Consider the following 18,004-nt stretch of genomic DNA (forward strand, 5'->3'; position numbering starts at 1 on the left):
TTGCGCGGCGGCGTGATTGTGGCCAACTTAACCTTGACTAACCGGAGAAAGTGAGCAGAACAGCAACGGCACTACCATGCCTATAGATAGATTCCTCCTCCATGTACGTCACAATTAACGATCAAGCGTGAGTATATTTACGAGAAAAGTCACTAAAACCAAAAACAAGTGAGAATTCTGTGAGCGATGAGCATAGAAATAGACCAGAGCAATATTATTATGTTAGGCTAAAAAATAAAGGTGATCAAATCGAGGGGCCCAATTAATCTCAGCTCACCGAGACTTCTATAAAACCCGGCTTGGCTCCATCCAAGAGTTATCATCACAGCATCCGCGTGTACATCGACCAGTCGGTCGTTTTCTCGGCTGTGGTTGCACGCATGGCGACCTTCGCTGGACGTACCAGTCTCCTGGCCACGCTCGTCGTCGTCGTCTCCGCGGTGATCATGGCCTGCTCCGTCGACGTCTGCCATGGCGCCCGCGAGGGTCAGATCACCTTTTTCATTTTGACTTCACTTGCTACTACTCCCTCCGTTTCAGGTTTCAGTTAATAAGATATTTTAACTTTGGTCAAAACTATTTTAAATTTAACTAAATTTATAGACAAATATAATAATACTTACGATACTAAATTAATTTTATCAAATCAATAATTAAATATATTTTTATAATAAATTTGTCTTAGCTTAAAAATATTACTACTTTTTTTACAAATTTAATTAAACTTAAAACAGTTTGACTTTGACTAAAGTCAAAACATTTTATAACCTGAAACGGAGAGAGTAATTTATTTTGATCAGTGTCCAGTGTATGTGTGCCTGTGTGGTCTAACGCTTGGATGCATGCGCGCGTTGATGCAGGAGCATTTTCCCGTCCTGATCCAGCGCCAGCTGATCACCGTCCCAAAGACGACGACGTCTACGTTCCCGGTGGCGGTGGTGAGGGCGGCTACGGGCCTCGGGGACCCTGCTACGATCCCCTGATCCCCGGCCACGGCGGTGGCCTAATACCCATCAGGCCTGATCTCCCCGCCCCCGGCTATGGACGCGGACGCTATCCCTGCTTCCGACCTCTCCCCTACCATCCCACGCCGCCGCTGCCGCCACCGCAGAATGGGGACACCCCGCCGCCGTGATCGAGCATGGCCAGCCGCCGCGACGACGACCTCACGCGACCCAATGCACCCTATAAGCTACCCCTCCATCCCAAAAAGAGTTCAATTGTAGCTATGAATCTGAACACACATGTGTCGAGGTTCGTAGTTAGAAATTGGATTTGTATGGGACGGAATAGTATACGCGTATACGTATGTATATATCTATATATGTCGAGGGCACGTATGTACGTACGTACGTATATACGTTGATCTCTCGCAGGTACTAGAACGTATACTTGTTACTAGCTATATGGATCATATATACCGTTCTTCCGTCTTCCATGTGCTAGTGTTCATTAGCAGGAATAAAACGGATAGGTGGGTGCGTGAGTGTGTGTGTGACTGGTTTCAAACAAATAAAGTGCCGCTGTGTTAATTGTCGATATTGTGTTGGTCCAGGTTCACACGTACTCCCTCCGGTTGTTGATAGTCGACACAGTTAATGTTAGATAAACACTTGATCATTTATTTTATTTAAAAAAATTATGCAACTATAAAAAATTGTAAGTCGTGCTTATAAGTATATTTAATGATAGTTAATAAAGTCACAACAAATAAATAATTATTATATAATTTCTAAAAGATGTTAAATGTGTATAAAAACTCAACACAATCGTTCATAAAACTAAGGGAGTATACCTGATGATAGAAACACCTCAATGTTATGGTATATCCATAGAAAAGCGCATGCCAAACGATTTTGAAGATTTAAAATTCAAGGAAGTTATACATGACTAGCTGTTGCCAAAAATTTTTTGTCTAACACATGAAGGACTGAGAGATCTACTTAATTCTAATGCAGGTTCTAAAAGTCGGGTTCAGTGCGTGTCAGTTAGTTTGATCCTACAACTAATAAGGATGATAGGAATAATTGAACCAATAAACCAATTGGCTAGTACTGATATAGTGTGGTAAATACAGGTTGGATAGTTTTTCTTGATCGGCCCATCTTGATAGAATTTGGAGGTAATGATGAAAACAATGTGAAAGTCAATCTAGATAATGATAATGAAAAAAAAATCTAACTTGCAAAACTTCTTCATCTGATGCTTCACCACATGGAGCGTGTATCAGTGAGAAATTTAGGGCCCTCTATCGGTGAGGTAGTGGAACCTTATTAAACCACTCAGGAATGGCCGTCGATACATAAAAGTTTGCTTTTTGGGATTAAGCCCAAACTATTACCTCATCACTTCAGCTATCTTCTTGCACACATATCATCTCTTGTATTGTCCATATTATACCGATGAGGAGTTGTTCCTTGCATGTTCGGATCTCTTAGTGGTTGATACTGATAAAGAATTTCACCATGTTGGTACTTGGTACCAGTGCCCTCCATCGGTTGTTTGATGATTTCCAGGAGGAATCTCATTGTGGTGCCCCCCCCCCCCCCCCCCCCTCTCTCTCTCTCAAGTTGAATGTCCTTAAGATATTTGAGGCACTCCTATCATCATTGGCATCAACATTGACATTGACATCGATCTGTATATCAAAGTTTGCCATCGTCTTTTTTGGAAGACAAACTAGTGATCTTGAGCAATTCATTCATTTACTGTTTGCTTGACTAAATCCATCAGCGTCAACACTTCAGATTGACCGATTGATGCAAGATGCATAGCTTCATGCCTTCATGAACCAAATCTTGAAAAAACTTCTGCGGATTAGCGAGCTCATCTTGGCTTGGTTTACCGATCAGAACTGGCCTTGGAAATTATGGCTTCTTAACTGGTCCTTGTTGCATCATGCTGACCGACTCTAGACAAAGATTTTGAAAATCAGCCACGGACTGCTCCACCTATTGCCTCAGTTCCTCCTTCAAATTCTCTATTGTGACTGGGATCATGTTGTTAGCATCGGCTTTTTCTTCAACACGCTGGCTTGAATATAATGGTTCCATTGGGTGTGCCAAAATATGTTGCCACAAAATTTTGTCCAACACACGAAGGTATGAGAGATCCGCCGAACTCTAGTGCAATTTCTAAAAATCGGTTCAGGGTGTGCCCGTTAGTTCAATCCTGCAACTAACAAGTGTTGAGTTGTAATCCAAATTCATTTGCACTTAATAAAGGCCAGCTTCTGCCGTAGCGGCGATGTAACCTCACCGTTGTAAGCCGCTTGTAACCTCCCTTTTTAGGGTTCCACTATATATATACCTCTTGTAAGCCGCCGTGCGGCGATGTAACCTCACCTCAGATATAGTGAAGATATTTTGCTGGCTGGCGCCCGTGGTTTTTTCTCTCCTATTTTGGGAGGGTTTTCCACGTTAAATCTCGTGTCTTTTGTGATTGATCTATTGTTCTTTATCGTTTGTTCGCCTATCGTTTCCTAACAACAAGGATGATAGGAATAATCAAAACATTGAACCAATTGACCAATACTGATATAGTGGTAGATGCAGGTCTAAAGGTTTAAGCATATGTTGGCTGGAGGTCCGACGTAGGTAGATTAAAATGTACATCGGCTCTGGAGGTCCGACGTAGGTAGATTAAAATGTACATCAGCTAATGAATCGATAATATGATAACTAAAGCTTAGAATAATGCGGCTAGAACTCCGATGAATATTGCATAAAAACCTATCGACTTAGTAGAAGTAAACTTATTAGCAACAATCTAATAGATCGGATCTAACCGAGACGGTATACAATAGGATATAATAGGAAAAACTTATTTAGCCGATAGATCTATACAAACGTGATGGATGTACCAGATCAAACCAAGTGATCAAGCAATGCAGCCTTAGCCAAAGCTGATATGTCAAGATAGGCAACGATTTTAGCAACAAATTAGAATATATCGACCCGAACCGAGAAATTAAAGTCCTAGCTACATAAATGACCGTATTTCTAAATACCTCATTATCTATAAATAGCTCAATATCTATTGTACATATTTGACCCATAGTTGGATCATCCATTTTGAGAACATAGCTGCTAAAGGAGAGAAATATATAGTTTGTAATTTACATGTTATAACTTATAGACTTAAATTTCTGTGATTACATTATATAGTCATGCCATGAATTATCACTTTTCAATCCGTCTTGTATATAGTTCCGTATTCGTTTTTGGTTTTATCATTAATTTCGATCCCATTTTCTAGGATATGGAAATGGCTAAAGGTGTTTTGCGACCATTTCTGACTCTCTTTTTTTCACACCGGTGTGCATCGGCAAGAGAACGGAGCGGACCGAACCGAACGACGTGCGTTGCGAGCGTGCGTGGTGTGCCATTGGGTCATCGGTGGAGCGAGCTAGGTAGTAGCGCACTAGTTGACCTGACCCCATATCTTCGTGCCTCCAAATTTTTCCGTTCTATGCACGGCATGGTTGTGGGCAGCCTTGACTATCTGGAGAAAGCGAGCAGCACCGGCACTACCATGCATATAGATTTCTCCATGTATATACCCAAAAGAGCAACCGCACTAAAACCCAAAAGAGAAGTGACGATTGTGTGGGTGATACAAATATATAGAAATAGACTAGACACTCCATAGCATTATTATCACTACTAAAAACGATTTTTTTCATGGTGTCACCCTTTTATTTTTATTGACGGGTTAATGAAATAAACATTTGTAAAAATATATTGAAGGATTTTAGGTCATGAACCACCAGCAAAAAACCAATTTTCACCGACAAATGCTTAGGAGGTCTGTAAAAAAAACTCTATTTTTTAAGGCAGACCTCTTAAGTATCCGCCAGCGAAAATTGACGTTTTGCTGGCATTAAAATCGCACAGCCCTATGGCCCACTATCCACGCCACCCACTAAATCCTCCGTCTCCTCAGCTCCCTCCTCCCTTCAACTTCCCCACCTCCACCGTGCCTACGTGCCACATGATGGTGATGATGCCACGGCAGCGATGGCGATGGCAACGGGAGGCGGGTGGCGGCGGATCATGTGACGAGAAGGGACGAGGCTGGTGGCAACGGCGATGGCAAGCCACGGATCTTATGGCGGCATATTCGGTGGTGACGGTGCATGGATGCCAAAGATCCAGCAGCGGAAGGGGAGGAGGCGGTGGCGAAGATGACGACAAGCCATGGAAGTAGTGGTGGCAGTGACCTCAGGCATAGATCCGGTGGAGGTGACAGGTCCCATGGCATGGGTGGCTTCGATGAGGCTCCGACAGTGGATCCTTGTCCATGGTGTTGGCGAGGGGAGCTCGTCCATGGCAGCGATAGACGTTGTGACGGCGACGACCACTCCTCCTTCTCGTCGGCGATGGAGGAAAGAGACTAGGAGAGGGCAGCGTGGCTCGGCTCGGCTTGTTCAACGCGATTCCAGATCTTGCTGAGCTAAGTCCTCCCTTTCCCACTCCACCTATGACGACCACCGTCAGTGCAACGACAGTGATGAACAGCACGGCGACGGGTGATGGCGATGCTATTTCATTTGCATCTGTTATTGTTGTTTGCAAATTGAAAATGGAGTGAAAAATCTATGTAGTGCTATTTGGATATGGATTTGAATATGGATCTGATGAGGATTTGAATTTGGATCTCTAGATGTGGATTTGAATATGCAATAGCTTCTCTTCTCTTAATATTGATTAACTTTTTATTGGAAAAATAACCTTTTTGCTGGTGGTCCTCCTAGTAGTGCTGCATTCGAAAATCGAATTTTGCAATCGGTCGTCTTAGGGGCTCGCAAGCGGACCGTAACCGCTAGCAAAAATCATCGATTTTTACTGGTTTTAGGTCGCTGGCGGTTGTGTCAGCCTCCTATGAAAACATATTTTGGCTGCCGGAAAAACTTTTTTTTTAAGTAGTATATGCTCAAATAAAAGATACTATATAAAGTTAAATGGAGGAGCCAATCTAGCTGGCCTTTTCTCTCCTCCTCGATCGAGCTGTCTATAAATACCGACTTGGTTCTAAGAGTTGTCATAACATCTCGATCAGCTGCGACTGCGAGCAGCTAATTACAGAGTAAGGGAAGTTGGTACTATACCTGTCTTGGCCGTTTCCTTTGCTGGTTGTGTTTTGTGCTTGCATTCATGGCGATCTTCACCGAACGTACCCGTCTCCTCGCGGCGCTGCTTGTCGTCGTCTCCGCGGTGATCATCGGCTGCTCCGTCCACGTCTGCCACGGCGCCCAAGAGGGTCAGCTACCTAGCTTCTTCCTTCCCCTAACCCCCTCTCTCAGCTCATTTTGACTTTAATTTGCATCAGTATCATACTAACAACAGCGTACTACTGGACGTTTAATTTTCCCTGTCCTCTCGTCCGTCCAGCTGACCTGCAGGCTGCTGGCTACTACCGACGCGGCGGCAGCATGGATGATCCCGACTTCGATTTTCCCTTTCCCGGCCCCCGCCATGTTGTGTGCAACGACGGGCCTTGCCGCACCGGCCCAGGCCGATTACGTCCCTACCCCTTTCCGCGCCCTTTGCCGTACCGTCAGACGCCGCCGGCGCCACCGTCGCCGCCGCTGCCGCCACCGCAGAACAAACAGATCCCGCCTCCGTGATGAATTGATGATGACTGTTCATGCCGGCCGGCCGGCCGTCATGATGCCACTTAATTATATATGCATATGGCTAATTAAGTACGTGCGTGTGATAAAAACGTACGCACACCAGAGATTACATACGCATATTGTACGTGCGGCGAACGGCCGGGCGCTAGCTCTCTTGAGCGGGGTACAACGCTAGCTACAGCACACTATTGTGTTATTACTAATTAAAAACGAATAATGCCCGTCCCGTGTGCTTGTGTTTCATTAGCTGGAATAGAACAGGTGTGAGCGTGTAACTATGTGGTCTAAAAAGGAAATAAAAGACTGGTGTTGTCAATGCTAAGAGCAGTGTACTCTTCCAATGCTGATAGTGATTATGGTAATTAATGGCCTATCACATAGTATCAAATTAGATGTGGCAAAGAGAATTACTGAGATAGGAGAAAAAGCATACCATTTCTTTGCAAATGAGGCACTACCAAGACACAAACCAACACAAAAAATAAAAATAGTACTAGGCAAGTAGGCATCAAGGTGGTGTCAAACTGTCAATGTACAAAGTGGCTGGGTTGTTTGCATTGGTCGGTGGCAAAAGGGGCTATTTTGGTTGGCTCCCACAACTTGATTAGTATTATCGCATCTTAAGTTTGGTACATGTTTAACTGATTCAGGTGGTTGTTTGGTTCATAGCCATACTTATCACAAGATGCTTTCTCCATCATGTAAGTTCCACATGCCATTGAGGTAAAAAAGAGTAGCTCAAGCTAGCTAAACTGTTGTTCCGAAATTGCTAACCACGTATTACATAAGTTAGCTGAAAACTTATGTCATGCTCCTGGTAATTTAAAGTACTCAACCAAACATCCCTTAAGTTTTGCCACACCTTGCTTTGTTAAAGGTGTGGTATATATCCCACATAAAGTGTGACCCTCCAATATCGATCCGTCACCCTAATGCGATAACAGAAGGTGGGTAGGTGCAGCGCGCGTACGTGCTCGTGGCGGGGCACGCTGCCATGCGTAATGAAGTAGCTTCTCCCGCGATGGTGGTAGTGAGCGGAAGGGGGAGATCACGAGGAGGGTATCGGGTCAGGTCTTGTTATGCGACGCGAGGCTACGGCTATCGCTCAAAGTGCATAAGGGGAAAACGGACGTCACGGCTCGGTGTCTCCTCCGCCCTCTTCAAATCCCTGTCCCTCCTCCGCCGCCGCCAATGCCAACGCCTTCCTCCACACTGCCGCCAGTCATCGCCACACACTCCCGCGCCCTATGGTCGGCGCCGTGCAGGCAGCGCAGCAGGAGCTCGCTGCCATCCCCACCAAAGGCATGAGCCGACTGCCCGAGAGTGGGGACGTCGACGAGGTGGCCAAGCTTCTATTAGCGATCAAGTTGTGGGGGCTCTTCGCAGTGACCGGCCACATCATGCGGAGCCGTTCCTGGACAAGATCCTCACCGCAACGAGGGAGTTCTTCCACCTATCGCCGGATGAGAAGGTGATGTACAACAACATGGTTGACGCCGACGTGGCGGCGGTGAGAGGTTCCTTCCCGAGGTCTACCGCATCGACCACATCGACACCAACAGGCAGATCCTCAACTGGTGCGACCGGCTATGCCTCCAGGTCTAGCCAGAGGAGGAACGTCGGCTGGATTTCTAGCCAGAACACCTGCTAGCGCTCCGAGGACTTGAAGAATACACAAGAGGAACGAACACGCGTGGCGATGGTGTCTCGCTCCCCTGACCAGTTGGTTGGGTCACAAAAGCCATTGCCGATCCTCATCCCTCATCCTCTGCCGACGCTGACGACTTTCTCCACGCTGTTGTTGGTTGCCGCTATCCGCACCCTATGGCCTCGCGCGCCGCATGCAGCGTCTGCTCCCATGCCAACTCCCTGTTCCAGCCACCATCGCAACAAAAACTACAGCGAGAAACAAAGAGAGGAGAAGGAGAGAAATAAAGAGATGACGAAGAGAGAGATAGGTGAAGAGGACCTAACATGCGGGGTCCATGCTGAAAAGCATGGTTGACTCGGTCAAATTGCCACATCAGACAAAATCACCCGCTACACTGCCCTGTGACATATATTGCACCGGTTTTGGCAGCTAAGGAATCATTGTATCTGCTATTTCAGTTTAAGGACGAAAATCAAACTCGCTGTCAAGTTAAGAGACCTAAAATAAACTTATTCATTGTGTGCGCGTGCGCCTGGCCCATCACCCTGCCCGTACTAACAAATGGGCCATCAGCCTCGATCCCCCGGCTCTTGCGTTGTAGGCTCGTAGCCATATCTCCGCAAACCCCCCGGACAGTACACCCGCCGGCCGATACCTCCGGGAATTTATTTTCATTTTTAAAATTTTCTTTTATAATATTTACAAAAATAATCTATCATTGGAAAAATTTACAAATAGACCCTGCCGCCCTAGTGGAGGGCGGCAAGCTGATGTGGCAGACGGCAGCTCGACGGGCAGTGACGGCCGATTGAAAAAGTTGAATTTTTTGCATTAACACCCTTGCTGCCCACTGCCAGGGCGGCAAGGGGCCTCCATGCAAAAAAGACAACCCAGGAAGGGCCATATCAACAGAGCTGGAAAGAAGCATTTGATTTGGTTTTTTTTACATCTAGGTCCTTTGCCGCCTTCTAGGAGGGAGGCAAGGGACCTAGATGCAAAAAAAACCAGCCAAATGCTTCTTTCCAGCTGGGCAAAATGCATTACGCCTGTAAGGGCGGCAAGGACCAAAGCGCAAAATGCGCACGTGGCGCCGTCGAGCTGTCGTCTGCCACGTCAGCTTGCCGCCCTCCACTAGAGCGGCAGGGTCTACTTTTAAAATTTTTGCAACGATAGATTATTTCTGTAAATATTTAAAAAAAATTAAAAATGAAAAAATTCATACCTCCGGTGGGTCCGCAAGGTCGTCGCGGCGAGGCTCGAGGGCTGGAGGCGGCCGTGTCGTGTAATCCCGTCATACGCATAACTCACCTACGCATCGATCTTCCAGTTTTGCTACTCGGCCAAACCCTTTACCCGTGCCGTTGTTTCGAAAAACCTGCATCCAACGACGGCATGATGTACTTTGCTACTTATCTGTTTTGAAAAAGCTCACACGCACAAGTGTTTGGGTCCAAAAGAAAGTGCATATATACAAAGCATGCCATGCTTTCTACTTATTTGTTTTGATTAAATAGGGGAAAGGTCCGCCCTCATTTTATAAGTGGATAGATTTTTTTCACGTGTGGATCAAATTTAACCTTAAATTTTATATGAAAAATTATAAAATCCACCTCATAAGTCAGTTAAAATTTGAAATTTCACTTGATAAATCATTTTATTCGAAATGCTCAATCTTTAGTCAGTTTTAATATAAAAATTAAACCACCCTAATACATATGAGCTTAACCGAATCAGCATGTTATCACGAATCAGCATGTTATCACTAATGTAGAGCCACCCAAGCTAAGCTAGCCGAGTCATCCTTGTCCAAATGCTTGTATTAGACTTATTCTTTTTTTTTCGTCATATAGCGAAACTTAGTGCAACAATGCTTAAGCACTCATCAAAAATTCTATTTGAGTACTCTCAAAAAAAAATATCAAGACTATACTCCTAGAAATATTTAATTTTGGTATAAACCATATTGACACCTCACAGTTTATGAAAACGTAATGATTTGGTTAAGCACATGTACATTGGGGGTGGTTTTAACAACAGAACTAAGTAGGGGGTAGGCATTCGCAGCAAACTAACTTACAAGGTAAAATGTCAAATTTCAAGTGATTTCTAAGGTGATTTTTGTAATTTTTCCTATTTTTGTAAAGAGAAATGTGTGCTGATATGTCATACGTGTGGCTAATTATTATTTTGGTGGTATGTAACACGGGTGCTGGTATGTGTGACAAATTATTCTTTTAGTGATAACCTACGTACTAGTTAATACCAAGATGTTTATGTTAACTTTATCAATCTCAAGATATATCAGTCATTCTCTCGATTGTAAGAATAAGGTATACATGTATGTTCGTTGCACATTTGACAAAAAAAAAACCCTTAGATTTGAGAGACTTTTTACATGGCTAGAACTGTATCGAGATTCAAACATTAATAGTAACTGTATACTCTCAACCCCTTTTTCTCCCACACATTGCTTGGCAAAATGGGAAGAAGTGAGCTCACTGGTGATGCCCACCCCACCTCCACCCTGGTCGGCGCCTAATGGCGCGAACGGCACCTGCTAGGCCCGCCCACTCGGCCTCCTCCTCTCCCTTGTTTCATTCAAAAAAGAAAGGGGGGGCGGTAAGGCGCCTATGGTTTGATAGGCTAGAGAGCCAGTTCCAATAGACTTATGGAACGTTCCGGTTCGCGTGCATACAGCAGGAATTGAACCCGTAAATTTACCAATTATGAGTTGGTACCTTGCCCCTATCTCCGAAGCCGGCTGTGCCTCGTGTCCACCGCTCACCGCCGCCGCCGGTCTTCTGCCTCGCACAGCTAAACCTTGTTGGTTGGGCCACCGGTGGAACTTAAGGAGAAGGAGAAGGAGTCAGCACAAATCTTTAGCATGGACCCGGTGGCCCAAAATCAGATTTCTGACAGAAATCCCGTAAATTTTTGTTGTACTAAGGTGCGATTAAAAAAAAGAAGTGTATTTTTCCAGAACTCTTCATACGTAATTATTTAGATCGTATATATACAAAAAGATAAGCACACATGCTGTCAAGAGCTTAATAAGATCCACTCCCTTGACTAATAAAGCAATTGTCAAGGTAGAAAGCCAAAAGACATTGGAAATTTAGTATCCAGACGCCCTTAGATTTAGACTCTCGGGCCCAGTTTGCATGGAGAGAGACGATCGAGTAACAGTGGCGCGCAGATATGCCTATAAATACGGCCACCCCTGAACACCATCGAACATGCAGCAAGAAAGCCAGCAGAATATATAAGCTGTGTGTGTAACGACTAACGACTCAACACTTCGAGCTGCCGATCGATCGACCCAGCTGGTGATCAGTACCGCGCGCAATGGCGTCCTTCGCTCGATCTGCCCGTTCCCTGGCGCTCCTGCAGTTGGCGGCGCTGCTCGTCGCCTACGCGGTGATCACCAGCACCGCCGGTGATTTCTCCTTCTCCTTCTTCTTCGTCCTTGCTGAGTTCGCTTCCATGCACCTGATTGTGCAATACCCTGATTTTGTCTTCATTTTTGCAGAGATGTTGGTGGATCCAAGCGACCCTTTCCAGCCCAATGATCCGGGTTCGGGCTGGCTCGACCGCGTTCCCCGTGCGGCTGCCGGTGTCGACCGCGTTCCTCGCGCTGCGGCCGCCGGTGTCGACCGCGTGCCGCGTGCTGCGGCTGCTACCGTCGACCGCGTTCCTCGTGCGGCTGCCGGGGTCGACCGCGTGCCCCGCGCTGCGGCTGGTACCGATCGTGTGCCCCGTGCTGCGGGCGATCACGAATAAGCGAGTCGCACAGCCGTGATGCATGCCTGATTGGCTTCTGGCCCGATCGATCGCGTTCGCCACTACTTCGCGTATACAAGTAATTAATGAAAGGAATAGCACATATGGGGTAATCAGATAGTAGTAATTAAGTAACTGGAGAGAGTCAGCGAGGAGGGGGCTTGCATGCCTGTCGCTAGTAGCAGAACTTGTGAGTTGTGATGATAAGTACGAACAAAATGGGAGGCAATGCCGGCTGGCTGCTCGGCTATAGCTGCCTTCTGATATGAGTGAGTATGTTATATTGTAATTAGCTTCAGTTTATCAGAATATAAACTTCGAGTTTCTTACGTGTTTCTCCATGTTTAGCCGTGTATAGTGGATATAGAGGCCGAATTCATTTCCGTTATAAAAAGTAATGTGTTTGGCTATATATACAAGGCTACCTCCTTAGACTATGTGTTTCGCTATACATGCAAGGCTACCTTTGTTAGGCATGTTCAAAGTAGAGCCTGGTACAGACTTTCTTAGCTAGGGCTGTCAAGAAAACTCAGAAGTCACGAGTTGCTCAAGCTCGGCTCGGCTTGATAAGTATTCAAATCGACCCGAGCTTCTCTCAAAGCTCATCAGCTCGATCTAACGAGCCGGCTCGAACCATTTGACGGTGGTTCAAACTTCAAACTTTTCAATAGGCGTGTGCTTGCACATTCTTTTTCGCTGTCCATTCCAATTATTTCTCCCACACTCAAGTTTCAAAATATCACCACCAGACATCAATACTTGAGAGTTGAGACCTTAGCCTACAAACCCAACCACTTCTAAGCTTCTTTTCCATCCCTTTATGCCCAGACCTAAATCAATTTCTCTCATCGGTCTCCTAGATCTCCAATCCTAGGCTGCTCCTCTGCCCTAGATCTAGTTGAGTCCTATATTTTTCAAGTCCTAAGTGACCTAGATAAACGTGGAGAGGCTGTGTTGCTATATTGTAAAATCAACTTCTTTATAAGAGCATGCCTAGTTCTGTTAGCAACAAAAAATAATCTTACACACAATTAACCCATTGAATCGTGCTTTTCATTTCATATCTTCTTATTTTCCCTAGTTTTAACTCTAGTTTGTCCGTCTCCACTAGTTTGCGCTATAAACCGTCCATTCTTGCCGTGAAAATGTGAATCCCTTTGTAGGTTAGGTTTGCCGTGAAAATAGTATATACTACCTCCGTTTTTTAATAGATGACGCCGTTGACTTTTTCTCACATGTTTGACCATTCGTCTTATTCAAAAAATTTACGTAATTATAATTTATTTTATTATGAGTTGTTTTATCACTCATAGTACTTTAAGTGTGATTTTATCTTATACATTTGCATAAAGTTTTTAAATAAGACGAATGGTCAAACATGTGAGAAAAAGTCAACGGCGTCATCTATTAAAAAACGGAGGGAGTATATATATCATGTCCAGTATAAACCAGACAATACATAAGTCCAGAACCATGGACCTGGGCAACATCTAAAAAATTTGTTAGCTGCACAATATCTCTTTAAGATTTCACAATGACACATCTCAAAATTTGTTAGCTACCTTTAGAATTACAGCATACATGAGTCATACATCCAAATCAATCTCAATCAATTTTCCTAAGTGCTACCGATGGCACCTTTTCCTTGATGACAAAAATCAAGATTACAGATTCAATTTGCCCAATCTCACAATGCCAACAATAACAATTCACTTCCAATTAGGACTCTGCATCATCCCAGGAGGCAGGGCAGGACCAGGCTTCCCAGCGGTAGCTCTGACGGTTGCATTTCACAATAGAGAACCACACAGCCTCAGGGGCATTTCCCAAACACCTTGCGGGCACTGGAAAATTTGAAGCATTCTCCACAAACAACACAGCCTCCTCCACGTGCCGTGCTCGGGCTGGGAGGCCGCCTGCCTGCACCAGCGCGTCATCAGGCCCGGTGGCCGGCCGCCTCTACGCGCCCCCGGTCGCAGCGGCAGGGCAGGGCGGCCTAGCGCCTCCCCGGCCGCCTCCACGCGCCCTCGGTCGCGGCGGCAGGGAAGGGCGGCCTGGCGCCTCCCTTGCCGCGGCGGGACGACAGGTCCCCGGCCAGAAAGCCGGACGCGGGCGAGGCGAGTCGATCTCCGGTCACGGCAGCGGCGAGCCTCCCAGCTGGCTCGCGGCGACGGCTGGACGCGGGCGAGGCGAGCGCGGACGCCTCGCGCGGTGCTCGCCCGGTCATCTCCCCACTCGCGGCGGTCTCCGGTCACGGCGGCGGCGGCGAGTCTCCCAGCTGGCTCGCGGCGACGGGAGGCGAACTGGCGAAGCGCGTGCGCGATGGATGGATCTGGGATGCCGTCACGCGCTGGAATGGATGGATTGGGTATTATTTTGCACCTGTAGGTGGACCCAGGCGGCCAGGCGGCATATCCGTTGGATTTGTTTATGATGGTCCAGATTTACCCAATGTCATGTTGTGACATAGCTAGGCAATGTCACCCAAGCCGACTCCGTTACGTTATGCGAGGCTTCCAAGTTCACATCGAATGTGATAATGATTGTTGTTCACATCCTATATCATAATAAGTGCTATTACAGGCAGTCAGGCACTAATGTGCAAGCCTACAACTCTACAAGAGGGTGGGACCAACGATAGTGCGGTTATATAAGAGAAACTTCAGCCAAGGCTTCCCTTCTCAGACCTTATTTGAAGAAATTTAAGGTTCGGAGAAGTAACTGATTGGTCTCTAAAGAAATTTAAGCTTCTGAGATCTAAAGATGTTGGTTCCTAGTTTATTTTCTAGATTCCATAATTATTAAGAATCTAAATAATGATATGTACTGTTTGAAGGAGCTAAAGTTTCTCTTAAATTGCTAGAAACTCTTCAAACAGAGGACCTTGCTCTCTCCCCCCTGTCTGTAGACACATGCTATAGCCTATAGCCAGACGCAAAATAACACATCCGTTGTTCAATATAGAGAGTATGATATAACTATTGCAAGTTTGCAACTTCCTCCAGAGGCAGGTTCTATCAATTTTCGGTTGCTCCGTGTTCGAGAGTGGCTGTAAGCCTACAACAGTTAGCTCAACTGTTTTTGTGAATGAATAGATGGTCTGAATTCCATCGTCCATGGTTTTTTTTTTCTATAACACCAGGATAGGTTGCTAAAGGCTCGAATCGTTTATTATCCAGATGCCTTACTGGCCAGAGGCATGAATCGATCGTTATTCTGCTGGTTTGCTTTCTCCATGTTTGCACTTGCAGGAAGTTCCATGGCCTTGCCTTGTCATCTCATTTCCGGCAACAAGGAAGTATGCAGTGTGCCTGGAGAAAGAGAGCAGTATTAAGATCCTAGGACGAAATGTGTAAGCTTGCAAGAATTCAGCTGTTGCACAGACCTGAAAAAATACATCATTTTGGTTTTTGTGGCAGCGTCTATGCTGTCAGTAGTATCCACAGCTTGCTGCATATGGTGCAGCCATCGCTCTGCAGCCTGGTGGGTAACAGGGAATGGTCGATGGCGTGCTATCAGGGCAGGATGTCCTACAAAGAAAAATCAAATAGGCAGATTTTAGGTCAACAAGTTATTCAGGCGGTTGTATTTGATACATGTGCTGATGTGCACAGTGACAGAGTGATCTAGCTGCTATTGGTTCGTAACAGAGGAAAATCAGAGATCACATCCAAAATTTACTCAAGGGCAAGTTACGCGAAACACTAAGTACAAGCACATATTATTGGGCATCATCACACAATTCTTGCGCCAATATAGATCAACTGGCAGATTGGTGATAAATCAGCAGAGCCAATTGAAGAGTGAACATCTCACTAAACCATTATGAGCTCCCAGCTAGATGTTGTTGAATGCTGAATTGCTGATCATATGGATGTGGTAAAAGAATGAGATCAGAAGAAAATTCACTGGTGATCACTGATCAGTGCTGGTATACAATTGGATTACAGAACAATGAAGATCTTTATACAGGGTCTGCTCTCTTGCTCAAAAAAAAAAATCACTGTACTGAATCTGAGATTCACCTCCAGCAACGGCAAGTACTACGAAAAAGCAATGATACTAAAGTAAAGGGAGAACAAGAAATGTAAATCATAGTGAGCTAAATTCTACCAACTGTACCCAAGAAAATATGTACTTAGTAGAAAAAATGCTTTCACATTGCAGTTGAGGTTGCACACATTAATCGTTCAATTCTAGAGGAAGATCTCAGAGAAAGGCAACATATGTATCTTATTATTTGTAAGCATCGTATTTATGAGCAAGGGATGAATCTGCAGAAAGAGAACAAGATATGCTCTCAAAAATAAAAGAGCATCAACATAACACACCTCTCTGGGGCTTCACACAACCATTTGAGACCTAAATTGTACCCCTAAACGTAAGTTAAAGTGAACCATCTACCATCGGCAAACACGTCTAGCTGGGTTAGGACATTGCAAATAAATATTCTTCACAGAAACTCCCCTCCCCTCCAAGGCTAAGCAGGTGCAGGATTCTAGTTCTAGCTCGTTTTGAGATTCTTAGTCATCTCTGATGCTTCTGGTTGGGTACTCATGATCTAGCGAACAATGGCAGCTAGTGGAATTGTTGCGGAACTTGGCTATTAGCTTGTAACTAAATCTGGGTTAACTTTTCTCAACAAGTAAAACGATAATTTTCCTCATATCTCAACTCTTTCCTCCACAGCCAACGACTAGCTGATGCACCCAACCATCAGTCCCTCTTGAGAGTTAAGACATCCGAGCATCGCCACCACATGTGCAAAAGTACGAGCTGAGCTTTCGAGTGGGAGAGAGAAGCAGAGTGAAATCAAGTTAGTTACCTCTCCTCTGGGAGAAGAGCTGCGGGCCGCCCATGCGCTGCACCAAGAACTCGTACTGGTTCCGGATCGCGTCCTCCTTCTTCGACCCCGCGAAGATCTGCCGGAACCACTCCTCCTCGTCCTCATAAACCCTGTTGACTCCCCCAAGAATCAGAGCCCCCGAAATCGCGAGCAAGAAGAACGAACCAGATCGGCGGCGAGCGAGCGAAAGCAAGCGAGACCTGGTGTAGAAGTTGGTGGAGAGGTCGACGAACGGCTGCGTGGTGCCGCCCAGCGCCTCGAAGACGTTCCCATCGTCGATGGCGAACGCATCCCCCGCCGCCACGCCGCTCCACTCCGACGCCTTGTCCTGCAGCGACTGCATCGCCGCCGCCGCCGCCGCCGCTCCGATCCCCCCAACCAAACGCTTGGCTGCCGTGCGGTTGACTCGTGCAGTCGCGGTGGTGGTGGCCTACAGTAGGAGAGAGAGAGAGAGAGAGAGCACACGCCACTCACTTCACCGCCTTTTATACCCGCCGGCCAATCGTGAGGAGGGCATGCGAGGGTGCGGGCCCCGCAGTGGAGTGGGGCCCATCTGTCGGCGAGTGGGGGTGCCCAGGTCATATATGTCGACACGATTTTGCCATGGGTGACGGCATCTGCCGGCGAGTGGTGGTGGTGCCCACGGAATCCGGGCTGAAACCGTTTAGCAAGAGTAGCACGCGGTTTCGCGACTTGGGTTGCATACTTGCATCAGCCACTTCTTTTTTTTTCTCTTTTTTTTTTAAAGAAAAAAGCATTGCGCCCAGCTTTACTGGAAGAAGATTGTTTTTTTTTTTTTTTACTGGAAGAGGATATGGCGTGGATAGTCGAACTGGTGAAATTGGATGAACTACGGATTATTGAGCTGTACTCCATCCATCAAAAAAGAAATTGACTTAACCAAGTAGAAAGAACAGGGTACACCATATCCTATCATACGTTTGAGAGGAGAAAAAGAAAAGATATGCAAAACTAGCATATGATTAATAGAGTATTAATCTCTACTATTATAAAAGTTGAAAATGTTTTCGCTGATATTTTGATACGTTGTTCGTATTTGAGTTAGTTTTTAAGTTTGTTCACCTTTTGA

The 18,004-nt window shown here is 45.8% G+C and overlaps 3 protein-coding genes across 3 annotated transcripts; 2 read left to right on the forward strand and 1 right to left on the reverse strand.

Annotated features, from left to right (window-relative positions):
• The first annotated feature begins 306 nt into the window (after positions 1–306).
• On the forward strand, positions 307–1,539 carry LOC127777639 (uncharacterized). Its single transcript, XM_052304240.1, has 2 exons — positions 307–486; positions 861–1,539. The coding sequence occupies exons 1-2, from the start codon at positions 381–383 to the stop codon at positions 1,133–1,135; spliced, it is 381 nt and encodes a 126-aa protein (XP_052160200.1). The 5' UTR covers positions 307–380; the 3' UTR covers positions 1,136–1,539.
• Positions 1,540–6,037: 4,498 nt separating this feature from the next.
• LOC127777540 (uncharacterized) lies at positions 6,038–6,776 on the forward strand. Its single transcript, XM_052304147.1, has 2 exons — positions 6,038–6,261; positions 6,393–6,776. Exons 1-2 carry the CDS (start codon positions 6,156–6,158, stop codon positions 6,626–6,628), a joined length of 342 nt encoding a protein of 113 aa, XP_052160107.1. The 5' UTR covers positions 6,038–6,155; the 3' UTR covers positions 6,629–6,776.
• An 8,243-nt stretch (positions 6,777–15,019) lies between these two features.
• Positions 15,020–17,368, reverse strand: LOC127775432 (two-on-two hemoglobin-3). The gene is made up of 4 exons (XM_052301675.1): positions 17,115–17,368; positions 16,894–17,024; positions 15,454–15,598; positions 15,020–15,379 (listed from the first exon to the last, which is right to left on the reverse strand). Exons 1-4 carry the CDS (start codon positions 17,255–17,257, stop codon positions 15,280–15,282), a joined length of 519 nt encoding a protein of 172 aa, XP_052157635.1. The 5' UTR covers positions 17,258–17,368; the 3' UTR covers positions 15,020–15,279.
• Between the last annotated feature and the right edge of the window lie 636 nt (positions 17,369–18,004).

The sequence above is a fragment of the Oryza glaberrima genome, chromosome 6, assembly GCF_000147395.1.
Source record: "Oryza glaberrima chromosome 6, OglaRS2, whole genome shotgun sequence".
Taxonomy (NCBI): domain Eukaryota; kingdom Viridiplantae; phylum Streptophyta; class Magnoliopsida; order Poales; family Poaceae; genus Oryza; species Oryza glaberrima.

Coding starts and splice junctions, on each gene's coding strand:
- LOC127777540 (XM_052304147.1), top strand. CDS start 6,156: ATGGCGATCTTCACCGAACGTACCCGTCTCCTCGCGGCGCTGCTTGTC. Junction 6,262..6,392: donor CTGCCACGGCGCCCAAGAGG/GTCAGCTACCTA, acceptor TCGTCCGTCCAG/CTGACCTGCAGGCTGCTGGC.
- LOC127777639 (XM_052304240.1), top strand. CDS start 381: ATGGCGACCTTCGCTGGACGTACCAGTCTCCTGGCCACGCTCGTCGTC. Junction 487..860: donor CTGCCATGGCGCCCGCGAGG/GTCAGATCACCT, acceptor GCGTTGATGCAG/GAGCATTTTCCCGTCCTGAT.
- LOC127775432 (XM_052301675.1), bottom strand. CDS start 17,257: ATGCAGTCGCTGCAGGACAAGGCGTCGGAGTGGAGCGGCGTGGCGGCG. Junction 15,599..16,893: donor GCTCTTCTCCCAGAGGAGAG/GTAACTAACTTG, acceptor TTTTCTTTGTAG/GACATCCTGCCCTGATAGCA. Junction 15,380..15,453: donor AAAATGATGTATTTTTTCAG/GTCTGTGCAACA, acceptor CTCTTTCTCCAG/GCACACTGCATACTTCCTTG.